At 50.2% G+C, this 15,591-nt stretch overlaps 6 protein-coding genes across 6 annotated transcripts; 3 read left to right on the top strand and 3 right to left on the bottom strand.

The window, feature by feature from the left end:
- Window positions 1–1,831: 1,831 nt before the first annotated feature.
- Window positions 1,832–5,005, bottom strand: BKA67DRAFT_516077 (RNA dependent RNA polymerase-domain-containing protein; the record flags this gene model as incomplete). Its single annotated transcript, XM_046097780.1, has 3 exons — window positions 1,832–3,921; window positions 3,974–4,732; window positions 4,792–5,005. The coding sequence occupies 3 exons, from the start codon at window positions 5,003–5,005 to the stop codon at window positions 1,832–1,834; spliced, it is 3,063 nt and encodes a 1,020-aa protein (XP_045960243.1).
- A 1,535-nt stretch (window positions 5,006–6,540) lies between these two features.
- BKA67DRAFT_515188 (P-loop containing nucleoside triphosphate hydrolase protein) lies at window positions 6,541–7,280 on the bottom strand (the record flags this gene model as incomplete). Its single annotated transcript, XM_046097708.1, has 2 exons — window positions 6,541–7,184; window positions 7,244–7,280. Coding segments are annotated over 2 exons (681 nt in total), but the record flags the coding sequence as incomplete, so codon positions are not given.
- Window positions 7,281–7,816: 536 nt separating this feature from the next.
- On the top strand, window positions 7,817–8,318 carry BKA67DRAFT_657874 (uncharacterized protein; the record flags this gene model as incomplete). Its single annotated transcript, XM_046107185.1, has 2 exons — window positions 7,817–7,993; window positions 8,088–8,318. The coding sequence occupies 2 exons, from the start codon at window positions 7,817–7,819 to the stop codon at window positions 8,316–8,318; spliced, it is 408 nt and encodes a 135-aa protein (XP_045960245.1).
- A 378-nt stretch (window positions 8,319–8,696) lies between these two features.
- BKA67DRAFT_515637 (protein MSF1) lies at window positions 8,697–9,248 on the bottom strand (the record flags this gene model as incomplete). Its single annotated transcript, XM_046097744.1, has 1 exon — window positions 8,697–9,248. The coding sequence occupies one exon, from the start codon at window positions 9,246–9,248 to the stop codon at window positions 8,697–8,699; it is 552 nt and encodes a 183-aa protein (XP_045960246.1).
- A 1,958-nt stretch (window positions 9,249–11,206) lies between these two features.
- On the top strand, window positions 11,207–12,692 carry BKA67DRAFT_534888 (uncharacterized protein; the record flags this gene model as incomplete). Its single annotated transcript, XM_046099933.1, has 7 exons — window positions 11,207–11,288; window positions 11,446–11,450; window positions 11,572–11,734; window positions 11,788–11,976; window positions 12,037–12,257; window positions 12,320–12,455; window positions 12,613–12,692. The coding sequence occupies 7 exons, from the start codon at window positions 11,207–11,209 to the stop codon at window positions 12,690–12,692; spliced, it is 876 nt and encodes a 291-aa protein (XP_045960247.1).
- Window positions 12,693–13,200: 508 nt separating this feature from the next.
- On the top strand, window positions 13,201–14,650 carry BKA67DRAFT_657877 (uncharacterized protein; the record flags this gene model as incomplete). The annotated part of the gene is made up of 2 exons (XM_046107186.1): window positions 13,201–14,214; window positions 14,282–14,650. 2 exons carry the CDS (start codon window positions 13,201–13,203, stop codon window positions 14,648–14,650), a joined length of 1,383 nt encoding a protein of 460 aa, XP_045960248.1.
- Between the last annotated feature and the right edge of the window lie 941 nt (window positions 14,651–15,591).

Here is a 15,591-nt window from a genome sequence, read left to right on the forward strand (position 1 = left end):
CCAGTAGAGATGTCTCAACGTATATCAAGACAATATCATATACTGTACAGTTCTATCCAGTCAATCGGGCTCGTTAGTTATAATATATCCACCCCTGTCAATGGTAGATGCTCAACAAGATCTTATTTCCATGATTCCCTGCTCGGTCCTGGTTCTGGTCCTCTCACTGCGGCGTCTAAATGCGCATCTTTCAAAAGCGATGCGCTTTTCTTTGCAAAAGGCTTGCAGGCTAGGCCATGCGCTCAACCACTGAAGAGTCATGTACGGCTGCATAACGATTGCCCACCCAGTTGCGTACTGGATCAGACTATGATAAGGAAATCGTCGAGCGCCGCAACAGTTTTTGTCTAAGATAATGTTCTAATTTGTCAAATAGATTTAAAGCGCTACACCGCTTGTTCCAAGCGAAGAATCATTGAATCAGCGTCTCGACCGTACAAATCACCAACCTAACGACGCTTCCCATTTCTAATCAAGTTAACAGATATCAATAGTATTTAGTTCTTGAAGTGACGAAATTGATGTACCCTCCCTTATTTAATGACGATTTGGAGATTTACTTTTGAATCACAGTGTTTTCTTTTAAAAAAATAAAATTTAAAAAAAATGTAAATGCATATCCTTCCAACCTTCCTGCAACCTTACATTCACAGAATAGGCTCTTCTCCTATAGACTTCATAGCAAACACGTTCGCGGCTTTTATCGGTAGGGAATCAGAAATCATTTTAACCTCCGGGACAACAGTCCGAACCGCGTTTATCTGGAAGCAAAACGGCATGCCGGTGAATCTCCTTGTACCATGGACATCCGACATGAACGTGCCATGAGCTCCAGAGGAGCACATCGAGCTCTAGGCATGATGATAGTTTGGCAGACATATTGTGCTTGCTAAAAGTGGTCATATGTTCAGTAAAAAGGTTCTATACTTCAAGGCCGTTGCTACAAGAGCGGCCAAAACAGGAATTGAATATCCCTTACCCTGATGACGTGATGCATTCGGTTCCAGACGGAACCCTTCGTTGACGCGGAGAGCACCGCTGCTTTCTAACTGAAGATTTGCAGCAAAACTTTCCGCCTAAACTGAGCGCCGAATAGCGGTGTAGGAGTCATGCCGAAATTGTTCAAAGAATGTGTCATATACTGGGGCGTTGACGTGGTTGTTCTGCCTCTCCATGATACTCAAAAGTATCCCTGAGGGAGGAGACTTTATGGCGGGTTGCGCCGCCGACAAATCGCTTCTATTACGTTCGCTTTGAGCCTTAATGCAGGTGCTGGACATGCGACATCTGCAATAAGGCAAACTCGCTGGTTGCCTTTCTGCATCGAACGCTGCGTGGTATTTGTGAGTGGCTCGACAAGCTGATCAAGGGCTGATAAGAGAAGAGGATCGAGTTAATTTTGCTTGTGTTTGGTACGTCGTCTACCTACTGATTTGCGAGTCTGCCAAAAAAGCGGTGACCAAGAAATGCAACGAGTCTGGACGCGGACAGGTTGAAACCTCAACCTGGGATAAATGCATTCAAACAACAAGCGGGCCACGAATCTTCCACAACTCTGTGGCGCTGCATTATTGGGCTCGCTATCGCTGTGCTGATGCCCCCACAATCCTGCGAGCGTGTACTTAAACAATTTAGCAGAGTTAGTACCCGGCACAGATGCAAGACTAAAGTAGTGGTTGAACGTTAGGTCAATTTCAAAATAACTTAATTTTATTTTCGGACTGGCGCTGGACTGGCGCTGGACTAATTGATGCTTGCAGAACTAGTCTATGCAATATTCATCAAGCACTCAATCCCAATATAAGCTGACGAAGGCTCGTCTCTTCATGGTTCATCCTGTCTCCGAATTTGACGACTCCTCAGCAGCCCTCATACGCTGTATATATTTGCTATCTGGTCGCAGCACAGCTAGCATCTCCGCACTAACCAGGACTGGTGGTTTTCCTCCACCACTTCTCATTGCCTTGATGTATTGCAGTTGGCGCCCCGCTATCTGCCACACAAATCGTGGAGAGGTATTATTGTGAAATAACTTAAAGGTCAAGCTGGCCTTTAGCAGATTCCATTGCTGAAGCTCGACCGGTATGCAGCTTTGCTGCTCGAAGAGGTTGGCGAGGCGGTCATTGAGCTGGCCCTGTACTCCTGGACGTGGGCTTATCTCAAGCCATTTTGCATACACATACTGGACATTTCGTTGATAACTTGTATCATTCGATTGCGGTCTCATGACCTTTCGCCATTCAACTGCAGTAGCGTGTAGGTCAGCTTGGAGACAGTTTCGAACATTCGCAAGGCACAATATTTCGTCCGACTGTGCGGTAAAGATATGGAACACCCAGTCCTCGAATGTGTCCCAATAAGTTGAGAGATCAGCGTCGTAATTTTGAGCCAAGACTGTTCCGTCTGCTTTCCGTGGGGTCATAGAATCATAGATTGTCTTAAGCCCATCGTGTATTGTAGCCTTTAAGGTTTGTTTCAAATAATCAACAATACACATTGTGCCTTTCTCAAATCCCGGGCTGTTGATTTGAGGCTTGGGGCGGTGACATTTCGCTACTACCTCTTTCAAGTAAAGATACCATTTTTCAGTTGTCAAGTTGGAGCCTTGCTTGGCCTCATCGGCTAGTTCACTGAGGAGCCAACTCAACGAGATGGTCGCCTCATCGCTGACGGAATTTCCCTCGGCGCAAAACCTCTCTTTGTGATTCGTACAAATACCAAGGAACTTCTTCTTGAGGCTGAAGCAAAATGCTGCCTCTATCATGGAGGCAACATAGTCTCTTTCTCCATATTCGTGAATCATCTGCCCAACCGTTCTTTGATCTCGCGCAAAATAACGATCCAACTCAGGTTTCGGTGGCACTACCGAATTTGCAAAGTTGTTGACTATCTCAGGATCCCAACATACCCAAGCTTTATCACCATCGTAATCGCCGCCGGAAAGAATTTTCGCCAACGGCTCGTCGCCCGTGGTTGGGAAGACCACAACATCTCTGAGGTGACGGAGTTCTCTCTTGAACACTGCAGTGACCTTTTGAATATCACTCGGTAAATGGGCAGGACAACGGCTGACCAGGACATTCATTCCATCCAGGTCCATGAACTCATCTGGTCCATCTATAAACTTGGACGAGAAGCAAAGGTGGACTTCTCGTGGTCCCAACACGCGTTCAAAGTCAGCGATCATGAATACATATGCGGACCGGTTAAGCTTAACATTCATTTTTGTCGAAAGGGTGTTGTATTTTTGTTTTTGCAGGTCGAAGATAAGATCTTGGAGAAACTTGAGTTTAAGTGGATTGAAACCTCCATTAATGAGGAAATTCAGAATGTCGTGAGTAATCTCTGGAAGTCCGCCAAGAAATGGGATGCTGCCATCATAGCTGCCATCAACTCGGCGCGGAGCATTCTCATATACCCATTTGCTGAGCTGCTGAGGATGATCTAATGCTGATCCTAGGTCAAGGAGGTCGTTTCTAAGGTGGTCTGATAAGCGTTTGCTGATTGTCTCCAGTAGTAGAGCTTTGTTTACTGCTCTGTCTTCCAGAATTGGAAGAAATTGTGTGTTCAGAGTGGCAGGTCGAGGTTCTACTGCCCAAGTTTTGACCTCAAGAACTCGCTGATCATTGTCGGACCAGTCACAATTCCACTTGCGTTGGCGTTCGTATGTCTCGATCCAGTCCTCTTCATCGGTCGATGTCTTGTCGATAACCCACAGCCCTTTGGCACTGCCAATACGACCTTGAATAACACAAGGAGTGTATGCGATATTCAGCGTGTCACGTATCCTTACCATGTAGCCTTTGGATATCCGGCCAACACCATCATTCATTACCTCTCCCGTGGAAGACATTAAATTATCGACATGATTGCGTATTTGGGTTTCTTGCAGCTCGCCAATTGGGTCGGTCTTGGTTAAGCCTGTCAATCAATTTAGCGTTATCATTGGAGAATACGAAGGCGTACTACTTACCAAGTTGGATACGGGAGAACAGTTTTAGATAGCATTGATCTTGGTTCTGCGTGAATTGCAGATGCCAATTCAGCATTGCTTCCCGACGACACGATACCTTTGACGATGGTGCTTCATTCGAGGAAAGAGAATCTTGTAATTGGCTTGAAGAAAGACCAATCCCTTCTTCTGCGAAGAAATGAATTTTCTGCTGGACCAATGGCTTCGACCCAGGCGCAGGGCTATCTAGAGATTGAGAGGATTGTGGTGGACCGATCCAGAAAGCTGTCCACTTCCGGCCAACCATGGGATGAAGCTTTTGTGTAAGCCAGTGGGCAGTGACTTCCCTCGCATTGGGGGAACTCAGTGAGTTCCATGAGTCAATTGTTGGGAGAGTGATCTCAAGGAACCTATCCGAGCCGAACCGTCTATGGAGTCGACAGCTTTTGCTAAGCTGCAAAGGTCGAAGCCGCAACTTGAAGGTTGGCGTTGCTTTTTCTTCAATAGATACAGAAGCTTTTAGCAAAACCGCGCTATTGCCTGATCGAAAACTTTCCTGATGGCCGACGGACCAAGCACTAGGGTCCGACTCTTGAGGAAGTAACTTGCCCCTAAAAGCGTCATGCGACTGAAGGAATTCCCAAAATGTGTTTTGATCTATCCACTTATCATCATAGGCAATCTTCAAGTCCTTAAGGTCGACTTCACAATGTAAAGCCGCACGAGTGGTTTCCCACAACACTATAAGCGGAGCCTTCTCGAGCCCGACAGGAATACTTGCTGTATGCCCAGTTAGTCCAGTCAAGTTGCAATGACAAAATTGAAACTGGAAAACCTACGCCAAATAAGATCAAGGCGACGTTCAAGAGCTGTCGGCAGCTGATCAAAGGTCAAGTTTTTCTGCGATTCCAAATGCTTATCTGCTCGAAGTGAGGCCAAGCTGGATGATGTCACAACACAAGCTTCTGAATCTGATTTAACATCTTCAGACCCTGTGATCGACGGGCATGTTTTCGCTTCTGTAGCTTGAATTCTTAATAACTCATCGAACATATCCTCCAGAACATCTATGTCAGAGGATGTTGGGGAATATGAATGATTTGTTGGTGCGCGCAAAACAGTACAACTTTGCCCTACGTTTGACGAGGTACCTGAAGGTATGATTCCGGAGTCCGTATGTATTTCCTTTAACTCGTCCGGAGTACTTGGGACGGATGATACCATACTGTTATTTGAGCCGGTTGTGTTCGAGCGAAAGGTTAGATGGGATGCTTCAAATGTAGAGGCGACGCTCACATTATTGTCGGCTGTCTGAGTCATTTGAGAAACGGTTTTGGTAGGCATAGTGACACGATGTTGTTTTTACCACGAAACGATCTGTGGAAAGGCTGAGGGGCGGGCTTAGACTTTTGTGTATTTTTAATTAGGGACTAGACTACTGACTGAGTAATGAGAGGGGGAAAGCCTAACCTAGAACATTCGATCACTGGCAGTTGTGCTGGCTGCGAGATCGAGGATTCCAGGATAATACGAGACAAAGTGAAGTCTGTACTGGGCGAGACTGTTGAATATGCAACACTTCTGATGCCCATCTTCGCTCTGGTCGAATAGGAAAGAAACAAACCTCGGGGAAGGCAGGTCTGTCAGGCTAGAGCAATAAAAGATGCATGCAAGGCGATCACAATTTGATCCGATCAAGAAGAGCGCCAAGCCTCACAACTAATGCGTGTGCGTGTCCAGCTCATCAGATATTTAGCTTGATTGGCTTGTTTTTATATCACAGCAGTCAAGTTGGAGCCAGTCAGCCTCGTCCATGCCACACTAATGCAGGTAGGAGGCCAGCCAGCAGGCTTGCCTTGCATGGATCACAAACACTCGCACAAGGCTCTGAAGTCGCTACTGGACGAAACTATCATTGCAGCATCGCACTTGAGAGGCCCTCCATCGGGAAGAGTGGCGTCCCCTTCTTGCTAATTGTTGTCCTCGGCTGGCGTAAAAGTAGATCTTTCTCTAGAATAGCTCTTAAAACGCACTTAGTCACCGAACAGGCAGTAAATATCATGTTACAGTCCACGCAGAACCAGAAATATGTAGACATATTTTAAGCACAGTCGACTGCCGATTCTTGAACGGCCCTTGACTAACAAGACTCCCTACATCCATGAATTGGAGAGAGGCGCTGTCTGCTGTACCAATCGTTTCAGCCATCGCCGGCTGACTGTCGCTGTTGACCACATCGTCCAGAGTCTGATCGAGGGCGGGCAGTCTGGGCTGGCTTCGACGAGGCTGATGGAATCGAAAAAATGAAACACACATACGGTTATCGTCCAGAACCAGGTAGATTTACCAGTGGAGGCTACATTAAGAAAAAGACTGTTAAAGCAAGTGTTGAAAGGTCGGCAGTCAGCTTGATATAGCGAAGAAGTAGAATCTCTGGGCCTCAAAATACACCACGACTCTGTTGGTCGAATACTTCACGTGTACTTAGGAACCTAGGCACGATAGGTAAGATTCCTAGCCTGGTTAATTCCACCTTGGCTGAGAATACCGCGACGACTTTGCATTTCGTATCTTGTCAACCCGCTTCCTTATGGCTGAGCCCTATCTTCCTCGTCCTCTTTCTCCGGTGCCCACTCCTCATCCTCCAGGCTAAACACGATTTCATCGATATTGGGCACCTTGTGCGCTGCAAGGTGCTGCCCATTCGGAATGTCATTTCCATCCGCCCTCTTCAGCCCATCTTCCCTATTCGTCACAATCTTGGCAACCACATGCCTGTCCGCCAGCCTCTTCCGCGCAATATTCTCGTCCACTTGCACAAACCAGCGGAGATCCATCAGGTCTGCCGCCTGCCTCCAAGAGCCCTCGTCGAGGCAGACGTAGTTGCCCTCAAACACCACAATCCGGTGGCCGGGCTGGATCTCGATGTCATTGTCCACGGGATCCTTTGCCGCATGGTCGAATGACGGTGCGTAGATGGGGACCGTTTTGGACTTATCGAGAGGCACCCGCAATGACTGGACTAGTTTCAAAAACGACTGCTCGTCGAATGTGAATGGGGCGCCCCGTCGGTCGTGGGCCTCCTTGGGGTCCTTGAACGTATCCAGGACAGCCCGCGGCCAGTGGTAGCCGTCCATGGGACAGTATGCAGCAACAGGTCCAGAACCAGGGTACAATTCTGAACATCTTTCGTTCAGACGAGCCGTCACTTTCTTAGCCAGATGTGTCTTGCCTGGGCAGGAATCAGCGACGGTGTAGGCAGACGGTCTGGAGACGAGGGATACCACATACCTGAGCCTGGCATTCCGGCTATCGCAATCACTATACGGGATTAGATCGAATCATTTCTAATCGGCATCATTCAATTTATCTTCCCGAATTTAATATGTGATATTGGACGTTATCGTGGGGCGACTCACTGAGACGATGGTCCTCGGGAGTGCTCTGGTAGCGCTGCCACGCTTGATCAACGAGCCGGCGCACTTGTTCCTCCATTGTGGCTAAAGCTGATTATAACGGTGTAGTATATAAGTATAGATATAATCTTTAGTACAACACAACACAAGATGAGTTTGTACAAAGAGCTATTTCTGAGCATGTGCAAGCGTCTTGAGTTCCCATTCAACCCGTCCAGGTCTCCAAGAACATGCCCGAACCTGCCCCTCAATTGCCCCACCGAGCGCTGATGTCAAGCACGCTTTCAGGGACCACTGAACAGCGGGCCGCGGCGGAGACGGCGACACTCTTTTTTTCTCTCTCTTCTTCCTGTGGCCAATAGAACAAGCTAGCAAGAGCCCGAGGACACCATCGCGAAGATCGAAGATATATCTTGCGTAGCTATATACATATGCACCATACATAGGCATGGAAGATCTCGACTCGGGCTTGCTGGCCATTGGCCTTTCCGACGGCGACGACAGCGCCCCCGAGGCCGCAGAGCCCTCGAAGATCAAAATCCCCGGGACGGCCCGGACTGAGCAATCAGAAGAAGCGTTCCAGGCCGTGCAGCGGGGCTACACGGTCAAAGTTGAAAACGGCGAGGTAGGTGTTGTGACTGCTGCTTGGTTGTTCAAGATTGTGTTGTCCCCGTCGGCATGAGATTCGAATGACTCACTGACAGGGATCGCACGGATAGATATGGAAGGAGATCAGGTTACCCTTAGGACGCAAGGTCGCGAAGCCGGAGGCACAGGCGCTGCTGCACGCCGTGGAGGAGTTGTACTTCTTCAGGCGATATGATGAGGGAGCGGCATTTGTGAAGAAAGTGCTAGACGGTGAGGGTGGTGCCGGTGGGTTGGACAAAGACACGAGTAAGACACTCAGGTATTACCAAGACAAGTGCGAGCAGAAGGCTACGCACAAGTGAAGCAGGACACTACACAAATATGATACCCGTGGGGTGTAGGACGGCAGATGTTGCATGTGTGCGGTAGCATCAGAGGAGAGTTTGACATTATGTGAGAGGTCTCTGCTCTATATCTCTAGTCTCTATCATGTCTTCTAATTCTTCGCGGAATGGTAAAGACGTTCAAAACCAAAATCCACCAAATCTATTAACTTTTGGTGGGTATACCGGAACTCCATACTTTTTATCCCCCAAAAAAAAAACAATTGCCAAGTCTCTAAAACGCCGTCGCCAATGTCAACCATCTATGCAGAGTGCTTGTTGAAAGGATATGCGGAATCTCAAAACCAACTGCGACGCAGTAGAGTTGGAGAGGTCGTGGGTATCGTAAACATCCATCTATGCGAACTGCTTTGCCCGCTCTTCGGCAAATGCCATCCGGCTCATGGCCAAGACGGCCTCGAATCCCTCCTTGCCCTTGGCGGCGTTCTCCCTGAAGCGTGTGACGAGGGTGTCCTCGATGCTGTTCTTGATGCGTTGCCATCCTCCGCAGAGAGCGGTAATCCTCGCGTCTTGTGTGAACTGTGTCTGGTGGGCGTTGAGAGGCTTGTAGACGACGGTTTCTTGGACGTTGATCATGTTGGACAGGGTGATGTTCTGGGAGACCATGGTGACGGTCTTCTCGGCGGGGTTGACGTAGCTTGTCTCGAAGACCTGGCTTGTGTCCATGCCGCCAAAGATGGACTTGAGCCACTCGGGGGCGGCTTGCTTGCAGGTGATCAGTCGCTCAGTGCGAAGGATGCCGGTCGCGGGGTCGACATCGCGGCTGATGGTGTCGACCGCGATGACATGTGCCGACTTGTCGTTCCAAGGACCGTATTTTTGCCAGTTGGCGATGGAAACCTCCTCCCACGAGTAGTTGAAAGTCACAGAGTTGGAAAAGACCTTCATTTTGATCTGTCGCGTCGATGCAGTAGAGTCGAGGGGATGGATGTGTCGATAAACCAAAAAGGTTGTGGTTTGTTTGCTGTGCCGGGGCAAGTCGACAGGACGCAGAGGGGCGGCTTACTACGGCGCAGAGTTTCCTCTCGAGGGGAAGCGTCCGAGGTGCAGATTAATTAACAAGTGACGCTGGGCGGGATCTCTATTGATTATGAGTGAATAACACAAAGACAGAAACAAGGTCGTGACTGTTGATATAATGAATGTAATACGTGGCGTTGATTGCAAGGCAGGGAAGCGACGGGGATGAGCGCTTTAAAGGCAAGACGAAGGAAAAAAAAAAGAGCTTCCTCGCTTCCCGCTGTTCTCCTTTCGCAACTCTCCTCTCCGTTCGGCGTCAACCACGAAAAATTCCTTATCGATTTGAGCCGGGAACGCGCAGAGGCCAACCCGCATTCGCACTAAGCCGCGGTGAACTCTCGGGTCGCCACAGTTCTCGCGCGCTAGCCCTTCCACGGACTAGCCCGGGAGAGGACAGAGAATTCAACGGAAACAACAGGGCTTGGAAGGGGTCATTTGCAGTTCTCTGATTGGCTCGTGGGGTGTCTCCGATCTTTGTCCGCACCCTCCTTCCCATCCAGACTCGGCCATGATTAGCGGCAGCATAGGATGCAGATCTGGAGAAAGAGCGTGCTGATCTGGAGCAAGCAGGCAAGGCAGGCAAGCAGAAGCAGCAGAGGAGAGGAGAAATACTGGAGATTATTATGCATCACATGCACAAGTGGTATTGATCGGCCTTTTACTCCGTACCGATTCATCATCATCAATTCAGGGTCCTATTTCTTACGTACGTTCGTCGTGGTGATTTCATCTTGGTTCGAGGCTGATCAGCTCAAGCCTCAGCGTCAGCCTGTTGTAGGGCACGCTGAGTTGACGTCAAATGTCGACACAATTCCAATCTGAAAAGATGGGCAAGACACTGACAGCCACCAGCCACAAGGGCGACAATCGCGCCGAAGAACCACTGGGCCGCCATATGCCCGAGGCGGGCCGCCGGCTTCACTCTTCCAACAGTTGCCCTGCAGCACGCGACAAATTTTGTACTGCATGTGCACATCGCATACCTCACGTGCATCTTTCCGTCAAAAAGCCTAGCCCACACACATTTGCTTGTTAGTCTAGTCGATTCTGTAGCGTCCGTTGCACCGGCTCCTCCGCGCCCCGCTTCCAGGAAGTCGCCAAGCGCTTCCGGGGCGCATTAGCTCCCATGCGCAATAGTTCAAAACAGATCTCGGTCGCTGCTCGTGTGGTTTGGCCCTGAGCAACATTGATGCGAATGCCTCACGTCAACGGAATTCTTTGAGGTCTCCAATTCCAGACATTACGACATAACGACATGGACTTCCATGGCCTTGACTCTGCTAATTCCGTGACCATGAACGACCAAGTTAGTGTGTCGTAGCTCTCTTACAGTAACGAGCAATGTCATTTCTTCCACCACTATGGAACGCTGCACACGCAGGTGTTAGTGTTGAATGATGAACTCCTACAGTATTGAGGTGAAGTATCTCCCGTGAACGGTGGATGTTGTAGCTGTACTATAATCCATATTATGTTTTCCTTACCATAACAATTGCTTTCCTCCCGGTTTACGTCTTCCGACTATGTGTCGAGGCCGGGCCAGTCGCAGCTGAAACGATCCTTGGTCAACCTTATTGTCCTTACTCGTGCCAATACCCCAGCACGGGGAAGTGTGGATTGAAGCCACATATATCCCTGCCGAAGCGTTAAATCCGCACCGCTACGGTGGAACAGCCACCACTTGTATATCGTGACCATGCTGACCAATCGTTGAAGCCAATGATCAGAGACAAAGGCTGAGATCTTTCCATGTGGAGATTGGCATATTAGCGATAGTTCTCGAGCGGCAACAAAGTGTGTGCACCTATCACAAAAGAACTGGTGTCATGTTTTTAACGGTTAAACTTTTCCCCAAGAACTTTCGCTGGTGCCACGCTGAATTTGATGCTCAACTGATTGGAGGAGGAGGTAAGCACACCATGATTACTACCAGGCGAATAAGCATATGAAAATTCGGGATGTGCTTGGGGCGTTATGGCCAACGCCATTAGTGTCTCAAGACGGGTGTTGTTGCTCTCGTGGTTGTGCTCATTACGGTAGCAGTAGCAAAAAAACCATGATATAGCGGAGGTAAGTGAACTATGCTTGAAGTATTTAGGCATATAAGGATGTGGCATTTGGTGTCGTTTGGGTAGTAAGGTTGCAACCTCTCCTCTATACTGTCGTTCATTAATCAAGATATTATTAGCAGCCTGTCGCCATGTTGAAACGTGTGTTTACTATTCTCGCCAGCACGGTGGCCCTCGCTGCAGCGCAGACAATCGTTGATGGGTTCGACGACATCGTAGTCGGCCCACGCACTATTGGGCAGTCTCTTGATACTTACCGAGGACTGAGGTTCAATGGTGGTTTCTGTAGGCTGCATTCCGGTTTGACCTGAGATGCCGCCCGCTAAACTCCCTTCTAGATGTCCAGAATCCCCAGGATACGAATGGCGCCGTTCGCTTCGGCTTTAACCCACCTTCTGGACCTAACGGCCTTGTTTATTTCACATCTTTGGTCTCGGGTGCCCCCACACCCAACATCAAGGCTCACTACTCCGGCTCGACAACTAGCAACTTCACCTTGGAATCCTTCAAGTGGGGATGCGTAGTCGGTAAGAGCGGTGTTCCCTATAGCATCTCTCGTTGCAACTTGGCGGCTTTTGGCTACATAGCTGGCCGCAGGGTGGCCACCCAGGCGTTCTCGTTCGCCCCGAATGCACGCCTCCTGGTCGCGGACATGATCACAGCTACTCTCAGTGCGGACTTCCAAAATGTCGATACAGTACGGTTCGCTACAGTCTATGCACCTTCAGTGGCGGCTTTGGCTGCTTCAGGTTTTTCTGGAGGAACCTGGTTTGACGACTTGCAATTCACTCTGTACCAGAAAGAACCGGTAAGGAAATCCCACTGAGCCTCTATTGGATTCGGATACTGATGAATTTGTATTTGCTACAGGCTGGCATCCCGATCAGCACCGATAATCGTTGTGGTGAGGAATTCAACACGCGCTGTCCTGACGATCTATGCTGCAGTGTCGCGGGATATTGTGGTCCTTACGGTGGGTTGGACCCTTACTATTGGTGTGCCGCTAGTGAGTGTCAAATCGGGTTTGGAAGATGCGACCCAGCTACTACATAAGCGCGAGCAAAGGTCCGCCTCACCCGGTCATGCAAGTGCTTTGTTTACCACGACGTCCTGACGGCATCCGCGGTTTTACCATATTGCGATCCGCAATGAAGTATAGACAGCCTACTGCCTGGCAAAGGTTGACTCAGTCGCTAGCTCCGACAAGACCAACCTCGAAAGCGAGTATAAACAGCCATTCTGAAGTTCTGAGGATAAAAAGGTTCTCGGTCTTGGGGCTCCCACGTTTGACCCCTTCTTAATTAAAGTTCGATTGTTATCCATTCCACCAGCATGTATAGTATCCGAGAGGGTTTCGTGATAATATCTCGGTGACTTCTTGCATCCTCGTCGATTTCTCTATCGTCAATAGTCATGTATATGTGATCCAAACTCGCTGACGTAGAAAGTACCTATGCATGTTACACATGTACACACCATCGCGCTAGTACCATAAGTGGATACAACCCCTGAATCTGGCGGATGTGCTAACGGGAGCCCGGGCGTCGCAATCTGAAAAATCGACGATGACGAGTTCATGCTGCTGGTCAGCGGCCAGTCACTCATAATCACGTCTCTATATATCACGACTGTGCGAATACTAATGTGAGCATTGCAGCCATTCCTGCGAGCATGGAAATAATTGGTCCTGCTATCTCACTAACTCAAGGTTAACGGCGGCTGGCTGGATTCCTCACCACTACCCCCAAATAATGCTTGGCGCCTTGCAGCGGCTGCTGAGCCAGCGTGTTCCGCTCATCTTTGTCCTCCCGGTCGTTTTGGTCTCGGTCTATTACATATACACACAACAATCCGCATCGCTGTCGCAGGAGAACTGGCACCCTCACGCATTAGACGGCGATGAGCCCGTCCAGAAAGAGAGTCCTCAGTACCATGTGGTCGAGACGCACGAAGACGTGCGATGCAAGACCTTCCCGGATCCCGGGAACCTGCTGGTCGTGGTCAAGACGGGAGCCACAGAGGCCTACGAGAAGCTTCTGCCACAACTCATGACGAGTCTCACGTGCCCGAAGCGGCTGGAGATCTTTTCGGACTTGGAGGAGACGATTGGTACTCATCACCTCCACGATGCACTGAAGGATATCGACGAGGAAATGAAGCTGAACCATCCTGATTTCGAGATCTACCGCCTGCAGCAGGAGTACCAGAGCACGGGGCAGGACATCTCGGAACTCGCGAAGAAGCACAAGGTGGTCTGGAACCTGGACAAGTACAAGTTCATGCACATGGTGCAGAACACTTGGGCCATGCACCCGGATCTCGAATGGTACCTGTTCATCGAGTCCGACACCTATGTCTTCTGGGGCAACCTGAATCTGTGGTTGCAGCGCTTAGACCCGGCCGACAGTCTCTACCTTGGATCCGAAGCGCAGGCGGCCACGCACTGGTTCGCTCACGGCGGCAGCGGGTTCGTGATTTCCGGCGCCCTCCTGAAGAAGTTTGCCGGGGACGACGCGCAGATGGCCAGCCGCAACGACAAGATCCTAGAGAATGCCTGCTGCGGAGATATCGTCCTTGGGCGCGCCCTGAAGAAGTACGTGGGGGTCGAGGTGCAGAACCAGTGGCCGTGGTTCAACGGCGAGACGCCCTGGTCGATACCATACGGCCCAGACCGCTGGTGCCAGCCGGTCATCACCTTCCATCACCTCCAGCCGCGTCAGCGGACCATGATCTGGAACTTTGAGCAGAAGAGGAAGAACCCTGCGGTGAGGCGACGCCCCCTTCCGTATTAAAAACTGCTGTTTGATCTGGTGCTAACAAGGTGTCTCGTAGGAACCGCTCTTGTTTGAAGAGATCTCGGAACTCGCGTTTCCTGCGGGTGGCCTGAAGGATGAGAGGGAGGACTGGGACAACCTGGCAGACAACCTCATCGAGAATCCTGGAGGATCTCCGCATACGCTCGAGAGCTGCAAGCGAGCATGTAGCTACAGGGAGGACTGCTGGCAGTATCTCTGGTCGGATGGGGAGTGCCGCATCAGCACCAACGGGTTCCGCATGGGAGCCAAGAAGCCGTCGACCGGAGGCAGGAGGTGGATGTCCGGTTGGAAGACGCAGAAGATCGAGGCATTCAGGCGGGAAAACACCTGCAAAGAGCCATACTGGAGAGAAGACGGCTACCCGATAAGGAACTCGATCTTCTGAGAAAAGCAAATCAACAAGCAAAGCAAGCTGGAGTAATCACACAAATATTATCTGGGCTATGTTAGCCTGGGCGAATCGGATCTTTTTGGTATCGAGCTCGAATGCCATGGCCTGTGATCCATGTTATCTAGTCATGGTGTGTGATGTGGGGTCCCGGTGACCGATTTGTGATTGAAACATGTTACGAACATCACGACGAGTTACCAAGTCCTGAATTATGCATCGACGTTAGATACCAGACAACTCGAACGCTCCAAGCGAGAAGAGGTGTCCACAGTCTCAAGCAATAAATACGGTGCAGGGACGGGGCTCGCCAAGACTCGCTGAGCTGTGGCAAGCTCTTCCTCTCTAGAAGGCCACACACTTTATGCGCACCGCCCACACGACGGGTAAAGGTACCATGCACTCCGCCCCCACCCCTCCGAGAGACTTGTAGGAACCTGCTTACACGGCCCGGAGAACAGCTGCACACAACCATGTGCGGACCCCGGCACTCGCAGGCATCCTCTGTCACATCGGAGAATTCCAGCAATCTGTTTGGGTGACATCCCGCCACGGGTACATTGTTCTCGTCCTCGGTTCTGGGTAGGGCTGCTTACGTAGCTTGCACCTGGTCGCTAGCGACCGTGCGGTGCAGAGGGGGAATCAGCCGGGCCGGGAGCCGATGCGTGGCGCGCCCTTTTCCCTTTCTTACCTCAGACCGAACAATAAAGACCAGGCCTACACCGACAACCGATGAGATGGGTTTGAATGTACCGGGGGTTTGGTTCGCGAAAAACGCCACACTTCCTTTCTTGGCGCCGTTCAGAGCTCGCGGTGGACGACTAAGAGAGGCCCTGCGACGAAGCTTGCAGAGGCTTTTGGGAACTTTCAGGCACACGGTGACAAGTGCAACTTTGATTGGGCCGGATCGGCTTTTTGCTTAGTGAGGCTGTGGACAT

The sequence above is a fragment of the Truncatella angustata genome (assembly GCF_020726525.1).
Source record: "Truncatella angustata strain MPI-SDFR-AT-0073 chromosome Unknown BKA67scaffold_3, whole genome shotgun sequence".
In the NCBI taxonomy this organism is placed as follows: domain Eukaryota; kingdom Fungi; phylum Ascomycota; class Sordariomycetes; order Amphisphaeriales; family Sporocadaceae; genus Truncatella; species Truncatella angustata.